The sequence below is a fragment of the Triticum urartu genome, chromosome 5A, assembly GCF_056163025.1.
Source record: "Triticum urartu cultivar PI428250 chromosome 5A, HENAU_Tu73, whole genome shotgun sequence".
In the NCBI taxonomy this organism is placed as follows: domain Eukaryota; kingdom Viridiplantae; phylum Streptophyta; class Magnoliopsida; order Poales; family Poaceae; genus Triticum; species Triticum urartu.
Window position 1 is genome coordinate 468,349,131 of NC_141877.1, and position 17,620 is coordinate 468,366,750.

At 44.3% G+C, this 17,620-nt stretch overlaps 1 protein-coding gene and 2 pseudogenes across 1 annotated transcript; 1 reads left to right on the top strand and 2 right to left on the bottom strand.

The window, feature by feature from the left end:
* Positions 1-539: 539 nt before the first annotated feature.
* On the bottom strand, positions 540-10,007 carry LOC147972001 (uncharacterized; annotated as a pseudogene).
* Positions 10,008-10,674: 667 nt separating this feature from the next.
* LOC147972002 (uncharacterized) lies at positions 10,675-11,653 on the bottom strand (annotated as a pseudogene).
* Positions 11,654-16,062: 4,409 nt separating this feature from the next.
* Positions 16,063-17,039, top strand: LOC125529129 (uncharacterized). The gene has a single exon (XM_048693531.2). The coding sequence runs from the start codon at positions 16,171-16,173 to the stop codon at positions 16,807-16,809; it is 639 nt and encodes a 212-aa protein (XP_048549488.1). The 5' UTR covers positions 16,063-16,170; the 3' UTR covers positions 16,810-17,039.
* The last annotated feature ends 581 nt before the right edge of the window (positions 17,040-17,620 follow it).

The following is a 17,620-nucleotide window of genomic DNA, read 5'->3' on the forward strand; positions in this document are numbered from 1 at the left end:
CTCCTGGGAGCCAGCGATCGGCCAGGCCAAAAGGCCAGAAACTGTGTATTCAACCTGTTTTGGTTGGCTAGGCCTGGGCAGTAGTGGGCTGCTGTGTATGATTTTTTTTTTCTTTGCATTGTGTATAGGAATGGTCGGCCTGTTCACTGGTGATGTGTACTGTCCCTTTTCTTTGTACTGTTCCAATTTAGCTATATACAGAAGCAGTTTCAGCATGCATAGAGAGCAAGGTAACAAAAGGTAGTACTTTTTTTGCTTGTAGCGATTTTCCTAGTAACAAAGGCTAAATCGAGAGCAAGTACAGAGAGAGAAAATCCATATTTTAAACACAGAATGATTGTGCAGATTTTGAAACAATGCATACCATGGCATGAGCATCAGGTTGCACACATGTTCCATATTACTTACGCCTCACATTTTGCATAGGTTTGCAAATCAAAAGGGGCACATACATGTCTCTAACATCAACGCTTAACCTCATAGTTTTGCATAAGTTTGCAAATCAAAAGGGACACGTACATGTGTCTATCAACAGTGCCTCACCAACTTAGAGCAATGGTTGTAGCTAGTTCTTGCCTAAACACATCCATGTCTTCACCATTTTCCGCTGTAGTTGATGTATCTGATGCGTGAGAAGGAACAACAAATTTCTTATATCATTCCGGAATTGTTGGCACATAGTCCGGGTCCCTGTTGATGGGTTTCATAGTAATTTCAAAAAATTTCCTACACACACGCAAGATCATGTGATGCATAGCAACGAGAGGGGAGAGTGTTGTCTATGTACCCAACGCAGACCGACTGCGGAAGCGCTGACACAACGTAGAGGAAGTAGTCGTACGTCTTCATGATCCAACCGATCAAGCACCGAAACTACGACACCTCCGAGTTCGAGCACACGTTCAGCTCGATGACGATCCCCGGACTCCGATCTAGCAAAGTGTCGGGGGAGAGTTCCGTCAGCACGACGGCGTGGTGACGATCTTGATGCACTACAGCAGCAGGGCTTCGCCTAAACTCCGCTACAGTATTATCGAGGAATATGGTGGCAGGGGGCACCGCACACGGCTAAGGAATAGATCACGTGGATCAACTTGTGTGTTCTAGGGTGCCTCTGCCTCAGTATATAAAGGACTAGAGGGGGGAGGCTGGCCGGCCAAGGTGTGGCGCGCCAGGAGAGTCCTACTCCCTCTGGGAGTAGGATTCCCCCCCCCCCAATCCTAGTTGGAATAGGATTCGCGGAGGGGGAAAAGAGAGAGAGGGGGCCGGCCACCTCTCCTAGTCCTAATAGGACTAGGGGAAGGGGGAGGCGCGCAGCCCGTGAAGGGCTGCCTCTTCTCTTTTTCACTAAGGCCCATCATGGCCCATTTAGCTCCCGGGGGGGTTCCGGTAACCTCCCGGTACAACGGTAAAATCCCGATTTCACCCGGAACACTTCCGATGTCCAAATATAGGCTTCCAATATATCAATCTTTACGTATCGACCATTTCGAGACTCCTCATCATGTCCATGATCACATCCGAGACTCCGAACAACCTTCGGTACATCAAAATGCATAAACTCATAATATAACTGTCATCGTAACCTTAAGCGTGCGGACCCTACGGGTTCGAGAACAATGTAGACATGACCGAGACATGTCTCCAGTCAATAACCAATAGCGGGACCTGGATGCCCATATTGGCTCCTACATATTCTACGAAGATCTTTATCGGTCAGACCGCATAACAACATACGTTGTTCCCTTTGTCATCGGTATGTTACTTGCCCGAGATTCGATCGTTGGTATCCAATACCTAGTTCAATCTCATTATCGGCAAGTCTCTTTACTCGTTCCGTAATACATCATCTCACAACTAACTCATTAGTTGCAATGCTTGCAAGGCTTATGTGATGTGCATTACCGAGAGGGCCCAGAGATACCTCTCCGACAATCGGAGTGACAAATCCTAATCTCGAAATACGCCAACCCAACATGTACCTTTGGAGACACCTGTAGTACTCCTTTATAATCACCCAGTTACGTTGTGACGTTTGGTAGTACCCAAAGTGTTCCTCCGGCAAATGGGAGTTGCATAATCTCATAGTCATAGGAACATGTATAAGTCATGAAGAAAGCAATAGCAACATACTAAACGATCGGGTGCTAAGCTAATGGAATGGGTCATGTCAATCAGATCATTCACTTAATGATGTGATCCCGTTAATCAAATAACAACTCATTGTTCATGGTTAGGAAACATAACCATCTTTGATTAACGAGCTAGTCAAGTAGAGGCATACTAGTGACACTTTCTTTGTCTATGTATTCACACATGTATTATGTTTCCGGTTAATACAATTCTAGCATGAATAATAAACATTTATCATGATATAAGGAAATAAATAATAACTTTATTATTGCCTCTATGGCATATTTCCTTCAGTCTCCCACTTGCACTAAAGTCAATAATCTAGTTCACATTGCCATGTGATTTAACAGCAATAGTTCACATCACCATGTGATTAACACCCATAGTTCACATCGATATGTGATCAACACCCAAAGGGTTTACTAGAGTCAGTAATCTAGTTCACATCGCTATGTGATTAACACCCAAAGAGTACTAAGGTGTGATCATGTTTTGATTGTGAGATAATTTTAGTCAACGGGTCTGTTACATTCAGATCCGTAAGTATTTTGCGAATTTCTATGTCAACAATGCTTTGCACGGAGCTACTCTAACTAATTGCTCCCACTTTCAATATGTATCTAGACCGAGACTTAGAGTCTTCTAGATCAGTGTCAAAAACTTGCATCGACGTAACCCTTTACGACGAACCCCTTTTTTCACGTCCATAATCGAGAAACATATCCCTATTTCACTCAGGATAATTCTGACCGCTGTCCAGTGATCTACTCCTAGATCACTATTGTACTCCCTTGCCAAATCAGTGCAGGGTATACAATAGATCTGGTACACAGCATGACATACTTTATAGAACCTATGGCCAAGGCATAGGGAATGACTTTCATTCTCTTTCTATCTTCTGCCGTGGTCGGGCTTTGAGTCTTACTCAACTTCACACCTTGTAATACATGCAAGAACTCCTTCTTTGACTGCTCCATTTTGAACTACTTCAAAATCTTGTCAAGGTATGTACTCATTGAAAAAACTTATCAAGCATCTTGATCTATCTCTATAGATCTTGATGCTCAATATGTAAGCAGCTTTACTGAGGTCTTTCTTTGAAAAAATCCTTTCAAACACTCCTTTATGCTTTGCAGAATAATTCTACATTATTTCCGACCAACAATATGTCATACACATATACTTATCAGAAATGTTGTAGTGCTCCCACTCACTTTCTTGTAAATACAGGCTTCATCGCAAGTCTGTATAAAACTATATGCTTTGATCAACTTATCAAAGCGTATATTCCAACTCCGAGATTCGTGCACCAGTCCATAGATGGATCGCTGGAGCTTGCTTATTTAGTTAACACCTTTAGGATCGACAAAACCTTCTAGTTGCATCGTATACAACTCTTCTTTAGTAAATCCATTAAGGAATGCAGTTTTGTTTATCCATTTGCCAGATTTCATAAAATGCGGCAATTGCTAACATGATTCGGACAGACTTAAGCATAGATACGAGTGAGAAAATCTCATCGTAGTCAACACCTTGAACTTGTCGAAAACCTTTTGCGACAATTCTAGCTTTGTAGATAGTAACACTACTATCAGCGTCCGTCTTCCTCTTGAAGATCCATTTATTTTCTATGGCTTGCCGATCATCGGGCAAATCCATCAAAGTCCATACTTTGTTCTCATACATGGATCATATCTCAGATATCATGGCCTCAAACCATTTCGCGGAATCTGGGCTCATCATCGCTTCCTCATAGTTCGCAAGTTCGTCATGGTCTAGTAACATGACTTCCAGAACAGGATTACCGTATCACTCTGGTGCGGATCTCACTCTGGTTTACCTACGAGATTTAGTAGTAACTTGATCTGAAGTTACATGATCATCATCATTAGCTTCCCCACTAATTGGTATAGTAGTCACAGGAACAGATTTCTGTGATGAACTACTTTCCAATAAGGGAGCAGGTACAGTTACCTCATCAAGTTCTACTTTCTTCCCACTCACTTCTTTCGAGAGAAACTCCTTCTCTAGAAAAACTCCAAATTTAGCAACAAAAGTCTTGCCTTCGGATCTGTGATAGAAGGTGTATCCAATAGTTTCCTTTGGATATCCTATGAAGATTTACTCCTCCGGTTTGGGTTTGAGCTTACCATGTTGAAACCTTTTTTCACATAAGCATTGCAGTCCCAAACTTTAATAAACGACAGCTTAGGTTTCTTGCCAAACCATAGTTCATATGGTGTCGTCTCAACGGATTTAGATGGTGACCTATTTAACGTGAATGCAGCTGTCTCTAATGCATAACCCCAAAACGATAGTGGTAGATCGGTAAGAGACATCATAGATTGCACTATATCCAATAAAGTACGGTTATGACGTTCGGACACACCATTATGCTGTGGTGTTCCATGTGGCATGAGTTTGTGAAACTATTCCACATTGTTTTAATTGAAGACCAAACTCGTAACTCAAATATTTGTCTCCGCGATCAGATCGTAGAAACTTTATTTTCTTGTCACGATGATTTTCCACTTCACTCTGAAATTCTTTGAACTTTTCAAATGTTTCAGACTTAAGTTTCATCAAGTAGATATACTCATATCTGCTCAAATCATCTGTGAAGATCAGAAAATAATGATACTTGTCACGAGCCTCAATATTCATCGGACCACATACATAAGTATGTATGATTTCCAACAAATCTGTTGCTCGCTCCATTGTTCCGAAGAACGGAGTCTTAGTCATCTTGCCCATGAGGCATGGTTCGCAAGCATCAACTGATTCATAATCAAGTGATTCCAAAAGCCCATCAGCATGGAGTTTCTTCATGCGCTTTACACCAATATGACCTAAACGGCAGTGCCACAAATAAGTTGCACTATCACTATTAACTTTGCATCTTTTGGTTTCAATATTATTATTATGTGTATCACTACGATCGAGATCCAACAAACTATTTTCATTGGGTGTGTAACCATATAAGGTTTTATTCATGTAAACAGAACAACAATTTATTCTCTTACTTAAATGAATAACCGTATTACAATAAACATGATCAAATCATATTCATGCTGAACGCAAACACCAAATAACACTTATTTAGGTTCAACACTAATCCCGAAATTATAGGGAGTGTGCGATGATGATCATATCAATCTTGGAACCACTTCCAACACACATCGTCACTTCACCCTTAACTAGTCTCTGTTTATTCTACAACTCCCGTTTCGAGTTACTAATCTTAGCAACTGAACTAGTATCAAATACTGAGGGGTTGCTATAAACACTAGTAAAGTACACATCAATAAGATGTATATCAAATATACTTATGTTCACTTTGCCATCCTTCTTATCCGCTAATCACTTGGGGTAGTTCCGCTTCTAGTGACCAGTCCCTTTGCAGTAGAAGCACTTAGTCTCAGGCTTAGGACCAGACTTGGGCTTCTTCACTTGAGCAGCAACTTGCTTGCCGTTCTTCTTGAAGTTTCCCTTCTTCCCTTTGCCCTTTTCTTGAAACTAGTGGTCTTGTTAACCATCAACACTTGATGTTTTTCTTGATTTCTACCTTCGTCGATTTCAGCATCACGAAGAGCTTGGGAATTATTTTTGTCATCCCTTGGATATTATAGTTCATCACGAAGTTCTACTAACTTGGTGATGGTGACTAGAGAATTCTGTCAATCACTATCTTATCTGGAAGATTAACTCCCACTTGATTCAAGCGATTGTAGTACTCAGACAATCTGGGCACATGCTCACTAGTTGAGCGATTCTCCTCCATCTTTTAGCTATAGAACTTGTTGGAGACTTCATATCTCTCAACTCAGGTATTTTCTTGAAATATTAACTTCAACTCCTGGAACATCTCATATGGTCCATTACGTTCAAAATGTCTTTGAAGTCCCGATTCTAAGCCATTAAGCATGGTGCACTAAACTATCTAGTAGTCATCATATTGAGCTAGCCAAACGTTCATAACGTCTGCATCTGCTCCTGCAATAGGTCTGTCACCTAGCGGTGCATCAAGGACATAATTCTTCTGTGCAGCAATGAGGATAAACCTTAGATTACGGATCCAATTCGCATCATTGCTACTAACATCTTTCAACAAAATTTTCTCTAGGAACATATCAAAATAAACACAGGGAAACAACAACGCGAGCTATTGATCTACAACATAATTTGCAAAATACTACCAGGACTAAGTTCATGATAAATTTAAGTTCAATTAATCATATTACTTAAGAACTCCCACTTAGATAGACATCCCTCTAATCCTCTAAGTGATCACGTGATCCAAATTAACTAAACCATGTCCGATCATCACGTGAGATGGAGTAGTTTCATTGGTGAACATCACTATGTTGATCATATCTACTATATGATTCACGCTCGACCTTTCGGTCTCCGTGTTCCGAGGCCATATCTGTATATGCTTGGCTCGTCAAGTATAACCTGAGTATTCCGCGTGTCCAACTGTTTTGCACCCGTTGTATTTGAACGTAGAACCTATCACAGCCGATCATCACGTGGTGTCTCAGCACGAAGAACTTTCGCAACGGTGCATACTCAGGGAGAACACTTCTTGATAATTTAGTGAGAGATCATCTTATAATGCTACCGTTAATCAAAGCAAGATAAGATGCATAAAAGGATAAACATCACATGCAATCAATATAAGTGATATGATATGGCCATCATCATCTTGTGCTTGTGATCTCCATCTCCGAAGCACCGTCGTGACCACCATCGTCACCGGCGTGACACCTTGATCTCCATCGTAGCATCGTTGTCGTCTCGCCAAGCTTATGCTTCCACAACTATCACTACCGCTTAGTAATAAAGTAAAGCATTACGTTGCGATTTCATTGCATACAATAAAATGACAACCATAAGGCTCCTGCCAATTGCCGATAACTCGGTTACAAAACATGATCATCTCATACAATAAAATTTAGCATCATGTCTTGACCATATCACATCACAACATGCCCTGCAAAAACAAGTTAGACGTCCTCTACTTTGTTGTTGCAAGTTTTACGTGGCTGCTACGGGCTTAAGCAAGAACCAATCTTACCTACGCATCAAAACCACAACGATAGTTTGTCAAGTTGGTGCTGTTTTAACCTTCGCAAGGACCGAGCGTAGCCACACTCGGTTCAACTAAAGTTGGAGAGACAGTCGCCCGCAAGCCACCTACGTGCAAAGCACGTCGGGGGAACCGGTCTCGCGTAAGCGTACGCGTAATGTTGGTCCGGGTCGTCTCGTCCAACAATGCCGCCAAACCAAAGTATGACATGCTGGTAGGCAGTATGACTTATATCGCCCACAACTCACTTATGTTCTACTCGTGCATATAACATCAACATAAATAACCTAGGCTCTGATACCACTGATGGGTTTCGTAGTAATTTCAAAAAATTTCCTACGCACACGCAAGATCATGTGATGCATAGCAACGAGAGGGGAGAGTGTTGTCTACGTACCCAACGCAGACCGACTGCGGAAGCGCTGACACAACGTAGAGGAAGTAGTCGTACGTCTTCATGATCCAACCGATCAATCCCCGAAACTACGGCACCTCCGAGTTCGAGCACACGCTCAGCTCGATGATGATCCCCGGACTCCGATCCAGCAAAGTGTCGGGGAAGAGTTCCGTCAGCACGACGGCGTGGTGACGATTTTGATGCACTACAGCAGCAGGGCTTCGCCTAAACTCCGCTACAGTATTATCGAGGAATATGGTGGCAGGGGGCACCGCACACGGCGAAGGAATAGATCACGTGGATCAACTTGTGTGTTCTAGGGTGCCTCTGCCTCAGTATATAAAGGACTAGAGGGGGGAGGCTGGCCGGCCAAGGTGTGGCGCGCCAGGAGAGTCCTACTCCCTCTGGGAGTAGGATTCCCCCCCCCCCCCCAATCCTAGTTGGAATAGGATTCGCGGAGGGGGAAAAGAGAGAGAGGGGGCCGGCCACCTCTCCTAGTCCTAATAGGACTAGGGGAAGGGGGAGGCGCGCAGCCCATGAAGGGCTGCCTCTTCTCTTTTCCACTAAGGCCCATCATGGCCCATTTAGCTCCCGGGGGGGGGGTTCCGGTAACCTCCCGGTACTCTGGTAAAATCCCGATTTCACCCGGAACACTTCCGATGTCCAAATATAGGCTTCCAATATATCAATCTTTATGTCTCGACCATTTCGAGACTCCTCGTCATGTCCGTGATCACATCCAGGACTCCGAACAACCTTCGGTACATCAAAATGCATAAACTCATAATATAACTGTCATCGTAACCTTAAGCGTGCGGACCCTACGGGTTCGAGAACAATGTAGACATGACCGAGACATGTCTCCGGTCAATAACCAATAGCGGGACCTGGATGCCCATATTGGCTCCTACATATTCTACGAAGATCTTTATCGGTCAGACCGCATAACAACATACGTTGTTCCCTTTGTCATCGGTATGTTACTTGCCCGAGATTCGATCGTCGGTATCCAATACCTAGTTCAATCTCGTTATCGGCAAGTCTCTTTACTCGTTCCGTAATACATCATCTCACAACTAACTCATTAGTTGCAATGCTTGCAAGGCTTATGTGATGTGCATTACCGAGAGGGCCCAGAGATACCTCTCCGACAATCGGAGTGACAAATCCTAATCTCGAAATACGCCAACCCAACATGTACCTTTGGAGACACCTGTAGTACTCCTTTATAATCACCCAGTTACGTTGTGACGTTTGGTAGTACCCAAAGTGTTCCTCCGGCAAACGGGGGTTGCATAATCTCATAGTCATAGGAACATGTATAAGTCATGAAGAAAGCAATAGCAACATACTAAACGATCGGGTGTTAAGCTAATGGAATGGGTCATGTCAATCAGATCATTCACTTAATGATGTGATCCCGTTAATCAAATAACAACTCATTGTTCATGGTTAGGAAACATAACCATCTTTGATTAACGAGCTAGTCAAGTAGAGGCATACTAGTGACACTTTCTTTGTCTATGTATTCACACATGTATTATGTTTCCGGTTAATACAATTCTAGCATGAATAATAAACATTTATCATGATATAAGGAAATAAATAATAACTTTATTATTGCCTCTAGGGCATATTTCCTTCACCTGTCACATCGAACAAAGTGAATATCTTCTTCATCATGGAAGCGAACATAGTTGTGCAAAGTCATAGTAGAGGCAACAATCATCTTTTGTGTTTCAATGGAGTAGCTTGGCATCTTCAGAAGAATCTGCCATTTCATCTTCCACATTCCAAATACTCTCTATATGCAATTGCGTTTGGACGAGTGGAGCCTATTGAACTTCTCTTTAGGAGTATTGGGTGGAACACCTCTATGAAAGTCAGGCACGTGATATCTTTCACCTTTGTACGGTGCGAGATATCCCTTTCTATTAGGATAGCCGGCATCCATAAGGTAGCACTTGTCTACTAAAAATAAAGAGAAGAATGAATATTAGAATTGGCATACATGAAATGAGTTCTAACATTCCGAGTCATGGGGGAAGGGGGCCTTGTCCGCATGCTCACCCTTTGGGGGATGGGGAAGGTGGCCTTGTCCGCATGCATTGCATGAAATAGCATGTCATGCATAGAACCAGGTTGTCCAATTGAAGCATAAGTGAAATGCATATCAAAGTCACATATTGCTATCACATTCTGAGTGACTGCGCCTGTCCTTCCAATATATCTGATTTGCTTGTCTTCTGGAATCGAAGATCTAATGTGAGTCCCATCTATTGCACCAATGCAGTCTTTCATGTGTGGATATGCTCGTTTATCACCAAGGATCCTTTGATGCACAGTATGAAAATTGGGGTCTTTCGGCTTGAGGTAGTGAGAACACATCCTGACCACACAATGCAGTACCTCATGGAACTTGCGGTGAATAGTGTCAGGTGAATGTTTGAAACGGTTTTGGGTCCTTATATTTGATTCACAACCCCCAAGGTCCACAAGAACATAGCAAGAGACTCGTAGCTGCTAACAAATGGAGAATAATCGAGCCCATAGTCCTTCACCAACAAGTCATGAAGCTCAAAGAAAACTCTTGTCTTCATTCTGAACATTGTAAAGGTCTCCCCTAGCATTCCAATAGTCTCTTGCAACCATCCAAATCATGTCAAGATAGATTTCCTAGGCTCATTCTTCATGATCCAACTACTGCACTACTTTCCAACTATTTTTGTTGCTCCTTCACAAATGACCGACATATGCTCGGAATGAAGACAAGTCAATTTTTTCTTCAATTCATATTGCTTGTCATCATCACTATCATCATCACATGACATCTGCACATCTAGAATCATGAATTTGTTAGATACCAACTAGCATGCAAGTACAAATAATTCATCCTAAAAGTGCAAGTACCCAGAACATGCAATTACCAATAATTCATCCAAATAGAAAATGGTGGTTCAACGTTACATAAATATCATCCAGATAGTGCATACATAAAATGGTTCAATAGTGCATACATAAACAAAAGACATGAGAAACCATCTAGTGGAACCAACTATTTCCCATACGCCATCGCAAACTTCCTACGAAGCCAATTTTTACGTGCGCCAGCACCCATGTGTAGAAACATCTCTCTTTGCTCTCTTTTGATGAACAACTCGGTAGCAATGTAGTGTTCATCACTACCCTCTAAAATACCACAAGCAAGCACTTCATTCATGGTAGTGGCAACATAAGTGGCATCATCATTCTTTATGAATGATCAAACGGTTTCTTGGGACTCCTTAGCAATGTTTTTAATCTGTGTATCTCATCCTGCATCACTTGTGCAGTCCTTGGTTTCTTGTGCTTGTCATCAATGGTTTTTCCAAGCCTCTTATTCGTTAATGGCACGAAAGGAGAAGGTGGCATAGTAGGAGAAGGTGGCATAGCAGGAGAAGGTGGCACTTGGGTATCTTCTAACAAATCAACATCTGTGATGGCTTCAATATCAATGGTATCTGGTATTGCTGCACTAGAGGAGGGGGGTATGCCTGTTGAAGGATTCCAATGATCTGTGCCATCACTGGTGATGTCCTCAAACATAATGCTCAAGTTTTCTTCATTGCGTAGTCCACGCTTTTGGAACTTGCCGCAACCGTCCTACAATACATTGCAAACAAATATTAGTAATAACAAAAGTTATAGAACTTTATTAAAAATAAATGCAATCCATAAACATGACAACTCACAATTTTTGCTTTCTTCCACCACTCCTTATCTTGTTTGACGGTGTTGAGAACAAAGTCCCATCCCCCTCCGGCCTCCTTTAGCTTGAGCTTCTTGAATAAAGCGTATTCTGCTTTCAGCTTGTCCCATTTGTTTTTCATTTGGTGGCTCGTGTAGTCCAACCCAGTTCTCACTTTGAATTGCAATGCCACTTCATCGAATGCACTAGGGGTCAAGATTTTGTTCGGTCTATTTCCAGCCCGCACTTGCGTGACCATCAAGTTGGTAACGATCCTAGTGTTCTCTTCATCCCACTCGGCAGTCATGCTCGAAGACATGCTCTGAACTTGACTATAAAAAATATGTGAGTGCTTAACTATACAAAAACATGTACAAGTGTTGTTGCTATCATTATGTACTAGCGGGAAAATGCAATGAAGATATATAGCAGTAGAACATGCACTCGTCAATCAATTTGTAGCAATACTGCAAGAGCAATATTCATGTCTTTTCTGAACATATAGCAGCAGCGCATGTACTGAACATATAGCAGCATAGCATATACTGAACATATACATCTCTTTTCTGAACATATAGCAGCAGAGCAGAGCATATAGCAGCAGAGCATGTACTGAACATCTACATCTTTTTTCTAAACATATAGCAGCAGAGTATATAGCAGCAAACCATGTTTTGCATCTCTTTTCTGAACATATAGCAGCAGAGCATGAACATGCACATGGAGAGGTGGTCCGGCAGCAAAGAGGGCATCACCTTCGAAAAATCGGAAGAGGTGGCCGGGGAGGCAGAGAATCGGTACAGCCGCCAGGTTCTTTGGCGGAAGACGATGAGCAGGACGGGGATGACTTGTCGGGGATGGAGGAGCCGTACGGTGACGGCGGCAGACGAGGGCGAGGATGGGTGGTCGGGGACGGAGGAGACGGTCCACGACGGCGGCGGACGAGGGCGAGCAGGGCGGGGATGGCTTCACAGCATGGACGAGCGGCGGCCGCCGACGCTGAAGGTGCAGTCCGCCATGGCTGCTGCGTGCGGCGGCTAGGGTTGGGGGAAGGGGAAAGAGGAGTCGTGCGTCTGGTGGAGTGGCCTCCAGGGAACTGTGCGGTCAATCGATCACTTGGCGGTGGCACTCTTCCGTAATTCTTTACGAATCCAGCTTCTCAGTTTTCTCAGAGCCAGGTTTTTCCAGCTCCGCGACTCCGTCAAATTTGTACGCAGGTTCGAGCCAGCTTCTTGGCCAAATAACTAGGAGTGGAACTGTTCGGCTAGAATCCGAGTTTGGATTCGAGGATTTCAGAAGCAAGAGAGCTCCCGAACACGCCCTAAAATTCGGTGTTGCAACTTCAAGATCGCCAAAGTCAACATAGACGGATCGCTACTGACTGGAACATTGCTTCCCACTCAATAGAACATGCCGCCTTGATAAGATGCACACGCCGTTAAACCTGGGGTTTTGTCACTGTGGGTTGCAGATGTACCACCCTTGTAATCATTCGACATCATGTTTATTAAACTGAAGTTACACTTTTAGTATATTTGTCAAAAAGGGGGTTGACCCGACCTCTGCACCATCATGCTGCACAAAACCATTTTTTATTAAAGTATACAACATTTGAACTAATCAAGACAAAAGGGAAAATCAAGACCATAACTGGTCGATAAAAAGATTACATGACTCAACTACATAACCTATTACTGACATGCCAACATGTTGGGGAAAGTAGAGCAAAATAAAATTTTACAGTTGACATGCGGTAGCTATTTTTAATTTTGTATTACGTCCCCTAAATAGTTGGAACTTCTTTTAGTTCTGTAATTGTTTTTAGTGAGAACAGCTAGTGCATGTCATGGAACCTCGTTTAGTTTGTGTTGACATTAGAAATAGGATTTTTTCCATTAATTATAATAAGTTTCCACTAAGACTTTCTCATACTATTGTGTGTACATTAAGTCTTCACAAACGACTTAATATTCCCTTGCAAAGATCAAGTAAATGTTGAGACTATATATACTTGCAACAACCATAAAAAAGTACAAATTTTACAAGGCTTACATTACAAATTTTAGTAATTGCTTAACAAATGGTTTTACCCACAAGCAAAATTTGCTTCAAACTTTCCATATAACCTTATAGACATAAAAGAAATATCAACCATTTTTTTAGAGTAAATAGCATAAAACTACCATAATTCTGGCAAGGGTTCTAAAATATTACCGCTGTTTGGAAAGTTCCTAAATGCTACCACAACATTGGTTGACTGTTTCAAAAAACTACCATGTTGCATCAAGGACGGTGTTGGTTAATTTTATTTGCGATTATGACACATCCGGTCCACCCGTTAGGTCTCACGTGGCGTAAAAGTCAATACCCTTGGCTTTGACCTTATGATGGGTGAGTTCCACGCGTCAGTCTTTTTTTATAAAAGAAACCCTGCAAATATTTTTAGAAAGCAATCAGGTCCTTGCACATATTTTTAGAAAGCAATCGAGTCCCTGTAATTTTTTGGTAAAAGGAATCGGGTCCCTGCACATATTTTTAGAAAACAATCAGGTCCCTTTTTTTTAAAAAGCAATCAAGTTCCAACATTTTTGTTTGAAAAAGCAATCGGCTGTCTGCAATTGTTTTAAAAAACGATCAGGTCCTTGCATAATGGTCAAAATTTGACAACGTGGCCATGGTTGGCAACAGCGAGAGCACACCTTCGAGCTCTTAGGCATGTCGCTCTCCGTGGTGGCCATGACCATGGTGGCCGTCGTCGCGCAGCGCCTCGTGACCCTCCCTAGCGCCGCCCAAGGCTAGCCGCTGCTGGTGTCCGCTCCCATGGCCGTTGATCCCGATGCGCCGGATAGCTACCTCCTTCGCTCGGTGATAACAACAGTATCCGCTTGGCGATGTCGCGTTTGTCGGCGTCCACGATGCGGACATGCACCGCGGCGATCTCCACGGCCATGGCTTGCCCGCTCCACGACGTCCAGAGCACGTCGAGCGTTTGTGAGCTGAGGTGTGTTGAGACCTCGTCGAACACGAGCTCAAGGAGGTACTTGAGCACGTCGATTTCGGCTCATGACGCCCACCTATGCCATGGCCGTCGCTTCGCGGCCAAGGCGTGGGACAACGACCTCCCACGGACACGCGCCTACATCACACCTATGAGGCACCCCTAGACGAACCAGGCGTCTACGCCATCTCGTGGTGGTCTCCAGCAACTACACCGACAAGCGGCAGACATGAAAGTGCTCGGATGGGTGGCCAACAATGTCCCGTGGTAGAGGCGCATGTGAGTTGTACGAAGAAATGCCCCATAAGAATGGGATAGAGGAGAGAAAACTGACAGGTGGGCCTCATCTGTCATAGCGGTTCATAGTTAACATCGTGCCACGTGGCTTTGACGAGTGGCCCGCGGCTGCATAAAATGGTTTAAATTTGATCAAACCGGTCGACAGTGTAACATGGTAGTTTTTTGAAACAGCCAACCAATACCGTGGTAGGGTTTAGAAACTTTCAAAAAAAAAAGATAGTTTTTCGAACCCTAAATCGAATTGTGGTAGTTTTATGCTATTTACTCATTTTTTTCTACAACACGCCGAATTTGATGTAGTCATGTAGACGGATCCAACACCCGCGTATTGTCATTATCTTTGGTCTCATTCTTGCGGAATACTACTAATTTAAGAACGTTCCTCAGCTGTTCGATGAAGCTACAGCGTGCGCCGCTGTCGAGCAAGTTATTAGGCACCTGAAATAAACAACGTTTCTGCGATCCCGCAACGTCGCAATCAGCATTCGCGAGCTGTGACGACGTACATCCACTTATTACTCACCTGTCAACTACTCAAAGATTCATCTTTCCTCCTCCTCACTGATTACTTTGACCGCTCCAAGTGGCATGCCGCACGCATCCATGCATCTGCAGGTCTACGAGTGCAACTACTCTGCCTGCCTCCATTGAAACTGACGGCGTGACGACCTGGCTAGCACGCGTCGTACTCAGGTCCGTTAGTCCCTCCATCGACTCTAAAGAACGCTGCATGTAACGGTTGTCTCACGAAATCAAGCGGTGTGAAGTTTGATCAGGTCGCGTCTCCGGAGATGGCAAGCTTCTTGTCAAACAGTGTCAAAAAACGTCGTCGTATATTAAGTTAGGAAGGGAGTAAATTAGCATGCTCCACTGACGAGATGGCGCCAAAGCATCAGAAAGTTGGTACCGTCTGCTCAGACCGTTTGTGTCCCAAGCGTCGCAATCAGCTGCCGCGAGCCGTGACGACGGACGCGATTAGCCACGATCCGGGACGATCCATGACACTGTCTGCTACTGCGTATTTTGTTGCGAAACTCGCTGTCAACCACGTCTCGATCGTAATTACGTAACTCATTAAGCTGCCATGCGTGCACCATCCGTTATGCCTGTCACCCTCTCGGAACCTTCGACTAGGAGTACGTACGTGGCCGAGCAGAACTACTCACTCTAAACAAGTTGTCATAGCTGTTGTTTATCCATTTCCTTTTTGAACGTTGATTCTTCACGGCCACGGACAGCGTGGACTTTGTTGCAGCCAGCAGCTACAGCTTGTCCTCCAAGTACTCCAGTGCAGTGCAATGCAAGTTCTCTCCTTGTCTCCGTTGACACTGACAGGATATGACGAACTGGCCTGCGTCATGGCATAAACTCACCATGAACCCCTCGCGCACCGCTTCTGATTCCGACCTATAAAAAGCTGCATCACACGCCGGCTCGTACCAACAGATCACCGGATCAACCAAATCCACTTTGCACTTGCTCACACGATCGATCACTACGACGAACAAGTCGTCCCAAGGGGAGAAATGGGCTCGTGCGTCTCGCGCTCGCCGGCGGGGTCCGGGCGAGCAGTGGCCACCAAGACAGCGAAGGTGGTGGACGTAGACGGCTCCATGGCGCAGTTCGCGGCGCCCATCACGGCGCGCGACGCCCTGGATAGTGTCCAAGAGCGCCGCCCAGGCGCGTCAGTCTTCCTGTGCAGCTCCGATGAGCTCCGCTTCGACGTGCCCGCCCGCGCGCTTGCGGCAGACGAGGCGCTCCAGCCCGGGTGGCTCTACTTCGTGCTGCCTATGTCCACGCTCCGCCGCTCACTCTCCGGTCCGGAGATGGCCGCGCTCGCCGCCAGAGCAAGCTCGGCGCTGGCCTTCGCCAGCGGCGTTGCGTCACCCCCGCGGCGCAAGAACGGGGCCGGGGTGCCCGGCGCCAAAGGCAAGCGACGGAAGGCGGCGGCTCGTGTGTCGCCGCTAGTTGTCGCGGATGAGATCGCCGGAACAGACGGTGGATCGGATCATCACCATGTGTACGGCAAGTACGGCGGCGATGAGCCAGCGGCGAAGGCGTGGAAGAGAAGTAGTTCAGGTGGAAGCCGCAGCAGCACTCGCCATCTTCGCCGTGCATCTGGCACCCCAACACTGAGCTCCATTTTGGAGGCCGATGATTTCTGAGCAACCCGGTATTGATTCAGCGGTTCGATTCTTAGGAGTGGTTAGCAACTTTTCTTGATTACCATGCATTAATTTAGTTCAGTTATTCCGTCCAGTATGTTGAGTTGCTCGACCGGTGTATATACTGCATACGAGTTATATGCACAGCATGCTTGTTTCTTGATGTGTGCGTTTACAATCTGTATTGTGAAAACTCATATATATACAGATACCGACACTGCATGAAAGTACTACAATTTTGGACCTAGCATTCTGTTTAGATATCTGAATTCTGCATTGGCGCTCTGATTTTGGTCGCTACAAGGTTAAACGATCTTTGGTCTCTAGTTCGTCTTCCTTTTTTTTGAAGGGCAAACCGTAGAACAATGGTCCTACGGTAATTTTCCATTAATAAAGAATAAAGTTTACAAATATATACAAAATTACAAAAAGAAATAATGGAAAAGAGCAAAAGGAGCTAGTTTTTCGAATCAACCCATGCATGACCTTGGGATCATGGGGGAAACAGTTTCAGATAGCTTTGAGAGCTGCAATCATCAAAGATGAGCAGTAATCCAGGCTTGAAGCCTGCCCAAGTGCTTGGCCTTTATTCTCTGTGCTGTAAAAGGAGCAGATCTTCTTTGAGCCTGAATTTCCAATAATTTACACTTGGAACTTCCGGTCTGAACACTTTTTCGTTTCTCTGTATCAATATATTCCAGCACCCTGAATAATGATGTCCATGGTGCTCGCAGGAGCAATTGAGCCAAATAAATATCATCATCATCATAGTAGGAGATTCCAGGCTTTTTATTGGGAATGATGCTGTTCC